Source organism: Watersipora subatra, chromosome 3, assembly GCF_963576615.1.
Source record: "Watersipora subatra chromosome 3, tzWatSuba1.1, whole genome shotgun sequence".
Classification (NCBI taxonomy): domain Eukaryota; kingdom Metazoa; phylum Bryozoa; class Gymnolaemata; order Cheilostomatida; family Watersiporidae; genus Watersipora; species Watersipora subatra.
This window is the reverse complement of record NC_088710.1, coordinates 62,541,131-62,557,307: the sequence shown is the minus strand read 5'-3', so window position 1 is coordinate 62,557,307 and position 16,177 is coordinate 62,541,131. Positions and strand designations below refer to the sequence as shown.

At 34.8% G+C, this 16,177-nt stretch overlaps 1 protein-coding gene across 1 annotated transcript in view; it reads left to right on the top strand.

The window, feature by feature from the left end:
- Window positions 1-5,254: 5,254 nt before the first annotated feature.
- LOC137391402 (acetylcholine receptor subunit beta-type unc-29-like) overlaps window positions 5,255-16,177 on the top strand; it is a 40,057-nt gene continuing 29,134 nt past the window's right edge. The window contains exons 1-4 of the mRNA XM_068077864.1: window positions 5,255-5,414; window positions 5,961-6,127; window positions 6,305-6,349; window positions 11,518-11,624. Coding sequence (XP_067933965.1) covers window positions 5,360-5,414; window positions 5,961-6,127; window positions 6,305-6,349; window positions 11,518-11,624 — 374 coding nt within the window. The 5' untranslated portion in view covers window positions 5,255-5,359. The remainder of the gene's footprint in view (window positions 5,415-5,960; window positions 6,128-6,304; window positions 6,350-11,517; window positions 11,625-16,177) is intronic.

Here is a 16,177-nt window from a genome sequence, read left to right as displayed (position 1 = left end):
TATAATATTATATTACATAATATTATATTATTATAATATTATATTATATTATAAAATTATATTATATTAAAAAACAGCAACTTCTTTGATGTTTTTTTCTGAGTATAGGATGGCTAAAGAACTGATTAAACAAGTTGCTTCAAGTGAGGATTGTGAAACTGAATACGTGTAAGAGAGAACAAGTGTTTTAAGTAGCCTCAAGTGTTTCAATACCACCTCTAATAGAATGCCGCTATAGAAGAAGGGTTGAAAATATAGCACCACCTTTTAATTGAACACCATCTATACTTGGGCTCCACTTTGACATTCTTTGATCCTTACAAACCCATTATAGAAAGTGATCAGTAGAAAAATGTCCACAAAATAGTATGAATAATGATTCAGTTACACCAATGACAATTATTTCTTTCATTGTTTTATTTTGAGGTGATTGTTATGGTTTTAGTGACTGTGTGCTTGATCGTCACAATCATCAGAACTACACTCTGATTTGAAGTCGTTATATAGTCTAAAGCTGATCCATCATTTTCAGAATCGTCCATTATCTAGTTTACAATCTGGTATGAAAACTGGAAAGCGTTATGAGAAAACTTTTCAGAAACACCATACGATGTGATAGCAACCATTGTGGCGTATCAAAGCCCGTTTTCTACCTCCAAAGTTTTTACATTCTTTAAAAAAACTGAAAGTGGTAATATTAAAATAATTAATAACTGTATCCCGTTAATGCTTCACTCAAAGCAGTTCCTTGGTTAACTCAGTCTGGTTCTTCGACGTATATAAAAAATGGTTTAGCAAAAACGCTGAGGTCAAAAGCATTAATACCGCTATGCCAAAAGGAAAGTGCAAAATATAGACGACATTAGCGTCGCTTCGCCCGTAAAAGGTTAAAGTTATCTTTCATAAATTCTGACGAGCTAATTGAAAAACGGCACTACCCTCTATTTGAACGTCACTTCTAATAAACGCCACCATAGGTAAAGGCATAGACCTATTAACTATACTTAATATAGTATAAGTATAGTTAATAGGTCTATGAGTAAAGTGGTGAATAGTACAGTGTTCCATGGCATTCAAATCGAGGTTTGACAGTTTTGCATAGTTAGACCCTAGCTTTCTTGCGACTAGTCATGACACACAAATATACTACCACAACCACTCATTCCTGCCATCCCTCCATTTACTCACAAATACTCTGGTGGCATCTCACTACTACCTTAGTCTAACACCAGCATCTAGCCTACCCACAATCAGTATTGCTGCCACCCATTTTAAAGGTCGGGCTAGTCACACGGACCAAATGCATAACATAAATGCTTAGCAACATCGGACTAAATGATGAGTCACGATGACAAATAGTTAGACCAATGAGAATTGGTCTTAGTCATGTGAGCCAATGACGTTCATTGATACTCAAGTATTATCAGCATATTGATTATTTATTATGGATAATCTACAATTTACAATCGACAATCTCCAAAACATAGCCATATTTTGGCTCATGAAAAAAAGCTAATTTCTAGCTATAAAAAACCTGCCAAGTACAAAAATAATTTGGTTTTGTGACAGGAGTTGAACTATAAAAAAGCTGGGTTTTAAATTTTTTTTAATTACTTGCACAATTAAATGACAGACTTCATAAACAATTCAATTTACACCATTGGTTTTCACATATCTGTTACAAATGAGAATATCTTTGTATATAAAATTTTTTGTGTTAAGTGCTGTCATCGTCATTCCAACCTAAATCAAAATGAATAAAATGGAGTTGAGATTATGTAAGCTAGAACTAACAGTTTCAGCCAATCCAAAATGCCTCAGTCTTATATGTGCAGCTGTAAAGTAACATGTTTCTTTTGACAGCATGCCTTGACTACACGCTTGTCACACATTGGTAACACGTCAGCCGGAGTGCTGGCCGTGCTAACATCGCCTTTGGTTGGTGTGCGTAGCCACACGTTGAACGAGATATGACAGCAGCCAATTTTGTGCATTTCGTAAAGATTTATGTTGACAGACAACTTTATTTGCTTATTTGCCAGTAGAATAATTTACATTCATTTGGCAGCTGTTTTTGTTATGGCTGATAGCCAACTATTCAATTAACTGGATCAGGAAATTCCAAGTGAAAAAGAAACATTTTTTTCTGCCGATCGAACCTTTTAGTTGTAATATGGCTTCCGCAAGCACCTCCTGTGTTAGAAACAGAAAAGCTTTTGTTGATAACATTATAGCTGATTCAAATTCAGAATTAATTAAATAATCACACAATGAAAGTGACAGCACTGATTCTGATGGTGAAGAAAGTAATAGTTTTGTAAAAGTAAGGAATATTGTAGAAGATCATTACAGCTTCGTAGCGATCGTAGCTTCACATAGCTTTCGCAATGCACATAGTTTAGATAAATTGAAGTTTTTGCATAGCTCTGTTTGTTAACATATTGGCAACGTAAAATATATAACAAAAATGTTCTAGGTAGAGTTTGAAATTGAAAGATAGTATAAATATCATGCAGCAGAATTTACAATTATCAATAAGATGGTTGGCAGTAAGCCAAAAACAAAATTTTTGCATGGATGGCAGTAAAAATGTTAATAAGCAAATGTAACAATTTTTGCAACAGCAAAAATTATTTGCAATTCTAGGTCCACAAGTGACCAAAAAATGAAAAAGAAAAATTATAATTTGTCATAGTTAATAATAGGGTGATTATTTTGGAAAAGTTCAGAGCTCTAACCAATACAAACAGATAGCCAAAATTTTAACTGGTTCTGCTATGCCTGCAGGTTGTATGAACAAATGTCTTTGAAAACAAACGGCCGAGACTCAATCATTTTAACCAGCTGCCTAGCAAAACAAAGTGCTTTGCTAAGTAAGCCTTCGCAAACCACATACTTGATTTACAAAGCAGGACATTTTGCCTGTTTATTTTCTTCCAAGCTAAAGAGAAATATAATTATTACACACACTGCTCGTCATATGTGGTGTAGACAGACAGTTCAGGAACGGCTGACATGTGACCCGCTTGCTTTTATACACAATGACATTCCACAAAATGGTCATTAAAACATCCATAGAGCGACCTTATTCTAACCAAACTTTTGAGTAGTTTTACCACTTCAAATTTTCTGTAAACAGAAAATCACAAAAATTTCATGGATTTGTAATAACCACAAACCTGTATGCTAGCTAAAGCAAACCTTTTCTTGTCAATCAATAGCAGATGATTGTGTTCAATAGCTACCTTGAACCTTATAGCCAAACACACTGTTTAAATAAAATTAAAGATTTTCACCTAAATATTCGAGTTATTGTCGTTATAGATTCTGCTTAATAATGATTAGCTCTTTAAATACCATGCAGCAAATACCAATTTTTATTCCTGTAGGTAGTTCCGTGGTGAATTCTGTTGATTAACATCAGATAGAAACAAAATGTGCCCAAAAAATTACTCACAGGGTTATGGCATGGCAACATTGCTAGTCAAGTACTAACAGGGTTGGCTATGAAAGAGGATTTTAACCAGCCACTAAGCAGATAATATTCAGAAATTTTTTTCTAGTCATTTGCTGCACAGCGCCATCCAAAAATACCTTAGCAGTTTTGTCGATGAGCAGTTTTTGTTTGCCAAGATGATTACTCTGAGTCCTAGGAAGGAAGAAGGGAGTGGGGGAGGGAAGGAGGTGTTAACATTATTATAGCAGACAACAATCTAAGGCTTGTCTACCTGCAATACTTGAAATATACAGTAATAATTATAGCTTCATTTCATTTTCGAAGCCTGCTTAAAACTTATTTATGAATTGCCCCAACCCCACGTGTGATTTTAAGGCTTTCTTTACATTTTAAATTCTAAAGTTGATATGAAGTGACCATCCCTCAAAATCTAAACAGGATAAATCTTAGCATATAGTCTGTGTACATCAACCATTTTTCTAAAAACTTTAAGCTTCAGAGCTAGCATAGATGCTATAAAGCTGGCATAAGTGCCATAAAGCTGGCACGGATGCTATATAGCTACGATAAATGCCATGAAGTGCGAAATACCTCTTTTAGTAAGACAATGTCTACATTTGCATCCTAGATTAGACTATATTCACAGCACCTGTTCAATGCTAAGAAATAAGTGCTAAGATGTGTTAATCTTAACTTCAGGGCTTTTCCTTTTGACAACAAAACTTAAAAAAACATTTAACAAAGGCTGAACTAATAGGCTGCTCTACTGTTGATAACCAATGAGCTAACATTGAAAACATTCTCTTCCAAACCTCCCTGGTTAGCTTGGAAGTGTAGGTTTATAGTCTAGCATGATGCGCAGAGAAAAGTGTCTGACAATGGAACAACATCATGGGCTAATAAAACAAGATGAAACTGAAATAAAATTCTAAAATTTTTCCGCAAATCATCAGATCTCATATCTCCTTTTTAAGCTCTACTTTGATTAGTAGAACATTTGCAATCAACCCACAACATACATCTATGTATTTAGCCTTGACATTGTAAATTTGTCTCACTAGCAGTAAAGTAGTAGGCCTACCTAACCTCGCAGCCACGTAGACTGCATGTATTCCCTGCAGTAAGTGGGCAAATCTTTCTGTTTGCAATTTAAAATATTCCCAAAAAGCATTTAGCTCAATGCTTGCCCAGTTGGCAAATAACAAAATAACTAATTTTTGCCATTAAATTTCTTTGTTGAATATAATTTGCTTTGACTAGTAAAAGAATGTGAGACACACTCTTCAGTTGGAGTTTTTGAAGTGGTCTAAAATAGTCTTGTTATTCAGTTGATAATAATTTTTATCTCACCACTAAAAAATTTAGAAACTTTTTAAAAATATAATCATAAAACAGTGTTTTTACTAAACAAATTTTTTTACTATGAGGCAGCAAATAGGTTGACTATTATACTATAATATTTATTGACCGATACATGATTGGTCGTCTATAGTTATTGATATTGTTTTACCAAATATATTAAAAATGTATTGCCTGATGGTATAGCTACTATAGCAGAATTGATATGACAGCATACAGACATGTTAACTAAATGATATGATTTGGTGTTCATCCGCAGTGTATCAGCACACTGGCGTCAGTCACGACTATAAACCCTCTCGACCAATGAAGCGTGAGAACAAACACTCCAGCTGATTGGCTCACCATAAATACTACATCGAATCGAAATATTTAATTTTCAATCACAATTAACATTATGTAGGAAGATTCACTCACTAGCCCGTGATTAACCCTGGAGCAAGGTTGCTGTCTGTCTATTCGTTTGCTACTTGAGACGCTGATTTGTCATATTAATACTAGAGCAGCGCAGTTGCTGAAGGAAACAAAGAAGGCCGAAGCGCAATGCGGTGCAACGTATATCACTTCACATTATTCATCGTAATTACGGCAGTCTCAGGTAAGCAGACGATGCTATCCTCTGTTGGTGCAGCTTAATAGATAGCTTACAAGTTCAGCGTTGCAGTTTGCTGTTGGACTCCCCTAAGTAATTAGATGGAAGCGGAATAGTTAGCCTTGATAATTGATAATAGCCTTAGAGAGAAGGTTAATAATTGATGTAAAGCGTAAATAGACAATTGTACTGAGTCAAATGGCCAATGCATGTAACTGGTGCTATGCGTTTTTTATAACTGAAACTATCTTGCCACTATGATGAGCACGCATGACTTGCTGGCTATATGATAGCTCTCTCCTGTTGAGTGCTTAGCTCATTTCACGGATGAAAATTGCTTTACAATTCACTGAAACAGCAGAGTAACAGTTGAGCGGAGCATTGTTTACACTCTATAAGTTGTGCGCAGAAGTTATGCACGGGCAACAATGTTATGAATTCAATTTTAGAGATAAAATATTCGAATCAATAGGAAAATATGGCTAAGAGCTTGATAGATATCTAAAAGTTTTCTTTTTTAACACATATTGAAATAGCCTGCTTGGGTTTTAGCTGCTGAGAGTAAACCGAATGCTACATATCTCCCACTTCTGGAAGAGTACATCAACGAAGGAACAGATGGGAAGGGAGGCTACTCCTATGATCCTGCCGTGAGACCCAGTGTCTTCTCCGAGTTAGATCTCAAAGCCAAGTTTTACCTGCTTGGCATCGGCACTGTTGTGAGTGAAAGTTACTCTGAAATCTAATCTTTTGTCTTCTCATTTTAAATGCATCATTAGTTGCAAGTTGAAAGATATTGAGAAGGTTTTTGAGTCGTTTAACATTTGCTATTTTGTATAACGCAATAATTTAAATACGTAACTTGGTTAAATATATTACTCTATTCTATATTGTAGGATGAAAAAAGAGGACAAATAGTGCCGTCTGGATTCATAGTCCTGGTAGGTAGAAAATACTTTGAGTTGAATCCAAACATATTATAAGGGAGTTAATCACACATCACTAAAAACCAGATTTTAACAAAACTTGCAGTAGGGTTGACTCAACTTGACTCAACTGACTCAACTTGTTCTTAAAGGGGTTTGTGAAATGAGAGCGACCTTCTCAAAACACTCATAAGGTTAACTGTTTACATAGACACCAGTAGCTGCTTGTACAAAGACACGAGAAGCATAGAATTGACCGTTGGGCGGCATTTTGTGACCGACTACAATATCAAAAATAGCAGTACAAAAGGCGAGGCAGATAAGGTTTGAAAAGATATTGGCCTACATACATATCGTAATGAGTGAGTGTGACATTTGCTAGTAGCTACTACCATAAAAACAGACAAAACTGTCTTGCAAATCTTTATCACAGTTTAAAAGCAGTTATTTCACCAAGGTTACACACTGCAGGTAAAGCGTTAGCTATAGGTTACAAACTGCAGGTAAAGCGTTAGCTATAGGTTACACCAAGGTTACAAACTGCAGGTAAAGCGTTAGATATAGGTTACACCAAGGTTACAAACTGCAGGTAAAGCGTTAGCTATAGTTTAGTATCTTATCTATTGTCTCAGGTCCCCTGAGACTGTTCATGCCTTCTTAGGATAGTAGTAACCTTTTTAGTAAACTTTCATCTAAAACTAATTGGGGTTTATTTTGCATGATTTTTTATTCAAGAAAGTTAAAATGTAGCAAGGGTTTAATTGTTCAAGCTTTTAAATAATATTATTGATTGTGTGTTAACTCTCTCAAAAGAACTTCCTACGTCAGTGTCATAAATTTCAAATCCTTTAAGAGTTCCACTGTTCTTGATGAAAGAGTCCCAAGGGCACACTGTCTATCAAGGAAATGCATAACGGAGTCGAGGATGATGGAGTCTCATATAACTGTTTTGTTAATTAAGTAAAAAAATTCAAACCTTAACAGATTTGGTAGCAAAGTAAAGGGTGACAATTCCCTAACTTTCTTTTTACTAGTAGTTGTACTGCAAAACTAGTACGCTTGGCAGTGCTGTGCGCTGTGATAGATCATAATGAGTCATCAGTATGTGCATAATAAATTTGGCAAGTCGTGAGGTGGCCGAGTGGTGTAGTGCTTAGAGCGCTGGTCTGTAAGCTGGGGTATATGTGTTCAATTCCCAGATGAGGCAACTTTTTAATGCTCCTAGTGTGGCTTTAGACAGATGGACAAATGGACGGATGGACCCTGCTTTTATTATAATACATACTACCTGAATGCCCGGTGTTGCACGGGTAATAAAATAATTACTTGATGAATTTGTTTAATTTACTTGGCATGCTAGTAAAATCTTTACTCTAGTAAGAACTGCATCGGAAAGCTATGTAGCTTAGACAACGTTTCGTTATGCGTAATGATCAAGTGTGCTACTTGATAGGCCCAAGTGCTTTGAACGCGAGTAGTTTAACCGCTGTAATGATAATGATCACATTCGTTCATCACTATGGTCAGTTGGACAGCGCAGCGCAGTGGGTTAGCTCCCCGGTCTGCAGACCTGCGAGTTCTGAGTTTGAATCCAGTGCACGGCAGATTTTTCGTTGTTAAAATTGTATCGCTATAACTAGGCAAATGAATGACAAACAAACACTGAGATCATATATATAGATTATACCTTCTTGCAAGAATAGTTTTATAAACAATTGCTTAGAGGCTCGAAGGGAATCAAACATTTATTGAAAGTTCAAACTGCTGAGAAGCATTCAATATCTAAAAAAACCCAAGTTTTATTTAAGCAAGCATCTTGATGAAAAATATAATGCATTTCATAAAGCTAGTAACTATAAAATTGTAAAGACTATAATGAGAAAACAACTTATACTATTAGTATCTAAGCTGACTAGACATGAGTTAATTTCCTAAAAAATAGAAATGCGATAGTGACTTGTATTTTCACTAAAACTCTCTTTTAATGCATTTATATACCAGATATTTCAGAGGATAAGGTGACTTTTAGATTAGACAATTCCCGGGTTACACTTGTCAGCTCATATCATTGCTATAATAGCTTGGTAAGAATGAAAAGGAGTGCAGACTAGGTCAAAATGTGAACTTGAGAAAGTATATAGGACTGTAGTTTAATTGCATATCCTACGCCGGGTATCATTGACCGAGATAAGGCTTCTACATAATTCTGAATGATTGACTGCCTTGAAGCGTGCTCTCCACAGGCTGCCAAGCTGATGCTTTCAGTTGCATGCAAGTCATTTGCTAACTGATTATGTTGGATTCGCTACAAGTTGCTACTTGCTTTTTTCTGCTATAATCGCAACATATTTCAAGGGTAGATATGCAAGTCACTAAGGCTAATAGTCTAATTCTAGTTAAACAGAAAACCCAGCATCATTTGAAATTAACCTCTTCGGTTTTCTATTCTACGAAACAAAATATATCATTAACAGATTAACATAATATCAACAGGTTAACAGATTAATAGATTAACATAATAACATATTATTTGAAATATAATAACAGAAAAGTTAGAATTATAAAATAATAAGTAATTATATAATCCCACAACCAAACACGAGCGAAGCGATTGTTAGGGAGCTTTATGATAAATGCATATGTGCACACAACTCATGAAAATTATTCATCAACACCGTCGCAAACCCTTATACCGAAATCTCATCAACAAATTTAACCATTTTTCAATGGAGTCGTTTAAGTATAATAACAATACAAAACACATATAAACCTATTTAAATATATTACCAAGTCTTTGAAATTTGTAGACAATAGTATTTTGTTTAGTTATTTTAGGTTGAACAAGTCTAATAGTCTTCGTTTAACAAGTTCATACAGTTGTTGTTGATACAGTCACTGAGTAGAAATGACTGTTTTTACAAATACCATCCAGGGTAAAAAAGTGCAAAAAAATTTCTATTATTCATCAAAAGTAATTTAAGATAAACTCATATGCTTATTAAATTTTTTGTTTAACAAACAATTACAATAATAACAATAACAGATGATTTTGCAGAAGAATAAGCTAATAGTACAAACCAAACCAATTTAAATACCAAATAAATAATATTGTGAACTAGAATATGCCGTAGTTTATGAATTGACACTTGCCTCAAAAATTGATATATTTTTGCTTCATAGAATGTGTGCAACACTTGCTGGTGACAATTTTTTTGCTGATCGGTATATGGCTTTTTTCATTATGATTTTAATTATGCTGCCACGATGATTCCAACCGAATCAAATTTTGCCAAGAGCTGACTTTGTGTTAATATAATAGATTTTATAGCAACTTATAACAACTGAATATCTTAGTGTTTTATTTATAAAACTAGAAACATAGGTCAACTAGATATATAGGTCAACTAGATATATAGGTCAACTAGATATATAGTTTTGTATAACCTACTTGCTATGCAGGTGTAACTTTAATGAGAATGACAGAGCATGAGAGTTAACCTGACTGATTTCCTATAATTCACAACCAACTGTAGATTAAAAACACATTAACTAGAGGCCTTGTCTGGATACGACCACTGTTCCATAGTTTATTTATCCCTATGTTATCAACCGTACAAATTACACTAAAGGTGGGAGTTCCTCTTATAGCGTGGGTGTAACCTTTTACACTCTCTCACATAAATGATATTTTTTATTTTCGTATAACAAGGCTACGATACCAGGAATGCTGGTAACTCGCTAAGATACAAGCATCTACTACCTGCCCAGTCAGGTCACTGTGCCATACCTGTCATTTCTGAACTTATCATACACGCTTACATTATTTATTGAGACATGTTTGCGTGAGTCACTTGAAATCCTGGTGTGCTCACTAATGCAGACCATAGCTGGCTGTCAAAAAAACTTAATGCTGAAGACTTCAAAAAACAAGGGAAACATTCAAAATTTTACTCGCCTAAAAAGTAAAAATGTCAAAAAATTCAAGAAGGTAAAACGTAAATAGATGAAGGAAAAAGAAGCTTAAAACTAATTAAAAATGTGTTTTTAATACCGAAAAAATGTATTAAAATTGTTAATGTTGTCATTCGAGAAAAATCTGTAAGTATTTTTTCGCAATATAAGGCGATAATTATCATCATTAAAATCATATATATATAATAATATTTGTTCTATCACTCTCTAGCTAAAACTATTACTACTAGCTAGCTTGGCACATAAGAGCTGGCTAGTGGCGGTGCTTACTTGCTGGGAGGTTTGATTCTGTTGAGGATCTTCTTCAGATAGAGCGTCAGGCTCGAAGCGCCAGGGTCTTAACTCTTCAGAATTTGACATTTTTTATGATCGCAACTCAGACATGTACACGTACATTGAATTATTGGACGGAATGGCCAAGCTGAAACTGTAAAGTAGCGAGCATCTATATTTGATACAGGGTCTTAGGTAAAACCCGAAGTGTTTGTCATAAACTATTGCTACGATAAGTTTTATATTGAGCTTTTTATTGGCCTTTCAATTCAAGTGAGAACATCACTGGTCACCTGGTATTCATTTTAGCTGAAAACCAGCTGTGACCTAAATGGTCTAGAATACCTGCAAACAACAGGTCGGGATAGAAACCTCAAAATAAGGGTCACTGGTGGTGACAGGAATGACATCCAACCTTAAATTGCCTCCCGCAGCTGGGCATGTCTCCAGTTGTCCAGGCTTCCATGCCACTAGACTCATACATGTCCAACCATGATCATAGGATCCATGTTTGTGCAACGATACTCTTAAAAACATGCACAGCCTCAGATTACAGTAGGCTAAGTAAACACTAGACTCAACTTTGGAGGGAATGCTCACACAAGGTATTTCACATCTGAAAAACAATAAAGTTACTTTCCGTCACATGTAACAACTTTTAGTCCGTTAATAAATTTGAACAAAGATTATAAAATGGTTTCCTTTACGTTACAGATTATTTTTGACCCAACATTTTAAAAATAATAACAACATTTTTCTACTTTTTAACCACAGCTGTGACAGCTTTAGACTTACTTAATTTAAATTTAAAGTTATTTAACAAATTTCACTAAATCCTACCAGTGAAATTAGCTTATATTGAGGTCAACTAGTTAGATGCGTTTTTTTAACTAAGCAAGATCTGACCTGCACACTGGGTCTGTGTATATATATTCTAGAGTTGGACGGATGAAAGACTGAAGTGGAACCCTGAACGATTCGGTAACATAAATACAACAGTGTTTGAAGGAAACAAGATTTGGTCACCAAAATTCATCCATAACGGGTAAGATTAGCTCTACACTATGACAATCAGAGTCAATATAAAACTTCAATTAGAAAATAAAAACACATAAAACAGATGAAACTAATAGTGAAAAAATAGTTGGCTTCATCAAATTACTACATGTATGTATCAACTATTTATGCATTTTTGTAAGCTCATATACCTTCATTACAAAGCCATACTCTACTAAGTCATTAGTAATGTTGCTCCCTCAAGACTGAGCATACATATAGGCTCAACCATACATTTATACAAAGTTTGTTTACTAAACTTTAAAACGACGAAAAAGTATTAATCTGTGTTTATTGGTAGAATACATATTTCAACATATACTTTTCAAACGAGGAGTGATAGTTAATCACACAATTAGCTGAGCAGACTGGGAATCACCTGCTCACAAGAGTTTTACTCTGAGCTCATTCATTTGGCTTTGGCAGAAAAACCAGCCTTCAACTGAAAATATCAAACTTCTGGTTTTTCTCGGAATATGATTCTGGCAGTTGCCTAATTTTTGTTATGCTTTGTGATGCCACAACAAAGAAAGACCTAACCGCTTGTTATCTCGTTTCAACAGTTTCAACTAACCTGTAGGAGTAACGAGCTGAGACTGCTAATATGTTAATGAATGATTTCTGTCTGTATGGCTAACTACAGTATCAGTGTCAACAACTGCTAACTAGCTAGATTTCACTCTCACTCTAGCAGAACCACAAAATGCTAGGTCGGTGTTCTTCCTGAGATAATAAATACATGTCTATAGCTTTTCTTTGTAGAGTTTAGTAACTGTAAACATTCTGAGTCAGTGAGTTTGGAAGTGAATCTTAAGTAATATTTGAAAGTTTACAATTTCATTGTTTAGTTTGGACATGAATAAAGATTGTGTACAATTCATCACAGCCACAATACGATTATGCAATAGTAAGCATAAATGGAGCATTGAAGTTGCGAGCGACTGACCTGGTGTGTCTAGCCATAACACGTACCTAGCCATAAACAAGCTTTGATTGAATGTTGATCAATCTGCTGCGTGACCCACATTGATCTCCTTTCAAATAAAATACATTCTATTACATAATTCGGGAACCATTGGTAATCAGTGTGGAGGAAAACATGTTTATATAAAAATATTAACAAAACCAAAACGCTTATAAAATGACCAATAAAAATATTCTAACTACAGGTATGTAACTGTTAACTTACTGAAATTTTAACCCTTTTACTGCTATCCATGTATGAATTCAACATCGGCCTACTGCCCGCCATTTAACTGAAAATTGCCGATTTTGCTTCATAATATGTATACAATTCCTATTAACTTCAAACTCTATCAAAAGATTTTTTGTTATATATTATGTTTTGCAAACACGTTAACAAACAGTGCTAGGCACAAAGTTCACCGCTCCATGCTTTGTGCATTGCTAAAGCTATGTGAAGCTACAATCGCTATGAAGCTAAAACGGTTCTCTACAATGCTCCTTACTTTTACAAAACTATTACTCTCACCACCATCAGAGTCAGTGCTGCCACTTTCATTAGCTGTGTAATCACTAAAACCTGAAGCATCACTAATGTCATTTTCATAAGTAATTTTTTTTTTTAGGAGGATTCTTTTGTTTTAGGAGGAGTTTTCTTTGTCTTACTCAGGAGGTACTTGCGAAAGCCATAAATAATACTAAATAGCTCGGACGTCAGAAAGAAAAAATATGTGTTTTTGAGTTGGAAATTCCCAAACAAAGATTTAAAATTGCTTATCTAAAACAAAGATCTAGAATTTCATGGAAAAATCTTCGAACACTACTGTCAATACTATAAAAGTTATACCAAACTACGGCGTTTTGGGAATGACTGCAATTAACTGTTCATTTGTGAGCTTTTAAGAGCTTGTAATCACATTTCCACAGATTTTGCACCTGCAACACAGCGGAGTAAGACATGGTGAACCTTTTGATACAAAATAACTGTAATGTGAACTTTGTTGCAAGTCAACCTTTAAGGGAAACTATGTCAGAGTGTTAACTCTGTCCAAGGTGTGATGGATGACTCTGCGGTTCATTCTCGGTAATCCATATGATCGAGTGTTAAAGAACTAATTGCTCCAAAAACTGAGAAACAAATCAAATTTTTTTCCACTTTCACAAACTATGATTTTAATTGTTTTTACTTATATTTTTGTCGTATTTACTGTAGAAAACAGAATATACCTAAAACTTTAGAGAAAATAATTGATTAATGATTAGGTGAACTATTTAGACTTTTAATGGTTCCTCTTGTGTTAAGTGAGAGAATCAAACCTCTATCATCATGATGATGATCATCATCAAAGGTTAACTGATGACACAAAGTCTGATTGAGTTTTGATTAATATTTTGTATAATTTTAATCAAATGCCAGGTTTAAATAAAATTGTTATAAACAAACTAATAAAAGATAAAGCGGATTTGAAAAGGTCTATTGGTAAGTAACTCAATCGTAGGCGTTGGGATTGGTACGCCGGCACAGACTCTTTCGCCACATAGTCTCCATCGGTACTAAAAATATTAGAGAAATTATGAAGCCCTTCTAAGCTTATAACTGCATGCTGTTGATCAGCCTCAGCTGATATGTTACACAGTCGTAATTATATACTAAAATTTCTATAGCGATTGCTCTTTCTGTTGTCTGGCTCAAAGCACTTTTGGTCGCACTCTGTCAACTTGTCTAAATCTTTGAAACTATTGAAGCATTTTGTCCGTGACAAAACAGTATTGAAGCATGACAAGCATCCACTAGTTGGTATAGAAACAAGGAGTAGTAACCCGTGATGCCAAAGATTACTATCGCTCTCAATCAAATAGTTTGCAGGTTTCTAACCAGCTGGATGTTTCAGAGGCTGGTTCTCAGGAACCAGATGGAGTTTTTAAACCAAATATTTTGAGTAAGCTGGTGGAAAGCAAGGAGCTTGAAGTACGAAGTTTAAACTGATTAAAAAATGTGGAAAAGCAGAGCATTTACGCTGACTAACCAACACACAATGTGGGTGGCTTAGTAATATAACTAATAGTATAAGCGTTTGAATTTCTTTGTTCCTAGTTGCTAAGTTAAACTGGAAAATAGAGTTCATAGATTAAGTATGGTATGGAATGCACAAAGTTCGGCGTCAAAGCATAGCTTGACTGCTTTGAAGTTTAAAATATATCTGCAGTGAAATCTCATATATGAACATGATCCAAAAATTAGAACTACTTCTACTATAAACAAACTGTACAATATGGAAAATCAAAATATATAAAGCTACATAGCACAAAAGTTTATTCGAATAAAACCAGCAAATTAGGGGCACCCACTGTGCATGGTTACTATTCAATGCTGGCCAATTTTGCTCGAAAGGTTTTATAGGTCACAATATATAGGTCATGATGTATAGGTTACAGTATACTTGAACTATTATAACTTGTGTTGGAGCTGTGCCATAGTGTGGTGATATTTGAATGCTAGATTGCCTTAGTAACATGGCACACTCCCACTGATATACATGACATGCTTTCCAAGCATGACAAACTTTTCCCTTCACCACCAGCCTATGCAAACTAGCATTTTTAATCAGGTATATTTGAATGCTAAAAAGTACAATGCGATGATGTCAGATTTTCAGAGAAAATTTGGCAATATTATTTATCGAACACCACTAAACTACAACAATCTTTTTTACATTGATTTAGTCTTTTTAATTTTTTAAAAAATTGGTTTGTTAAAGCCGGGATAACTTAAAACTGAAGGTGATCTGTCTGCAAGACTGCTGTGACATTTGGTCATCATGTCCCAAATGTTCACCTCTATAATTACTCTTACAACTAAATGCTAAATTTCTCAATCGGTTTGCATAATATTTCATTTTGAAATTAATTAAGTTGAAATGAGACACTTTGTTTCTGTTCAATAAAGCCCCATGATTCATGCTAAGGCGACGCTCTCTGTAATAACAACATCAACAACACTAGTTATATTAGATTTCAGAACTTGACCGCTGAATATTTAGAATTGTTTTCACCTGTCTGACAGATCATAGAGTTATTTGTTTATCTATCATTTAAGCATGGATAAATTGATAATGATATATGAGGGGGCAACACTTACTTTTTCTGTAGGTGCAAAACTAGAGTGTAAAGTTAATTACCACTGTTGCGAAACATACCTGGAGCCCTTTTAGCTGAGCCAATGGTTAGGAAGATCTTACAGGCATGAACTACTAATATATATTAATTGAGCTATCTAAAGCACATGAAGCTATATTGGTTATAAATATTAAACGCTGGTGATAAGTGCATCCGTTGTTTACACGTTTCAGCTAGCTAAAGTTTAGGTCTTTTGACAAAACTGCCAACAGAGTACCACTTTTATTTTGTTACCTAGAGCTGCTCACTGGTGCTGTACAAACCAGGTGCCTAAAGAACTATCTAAAAAGCTAAATAGCGGTTTGCTCTAGGTGTCATCTAGAAAGTTTTTTCTCACATTGCACACTTAGTAGTTTGAGGCAATTTCACTTGCTTTGAGCAGACCATGTAGTAATGGTAATT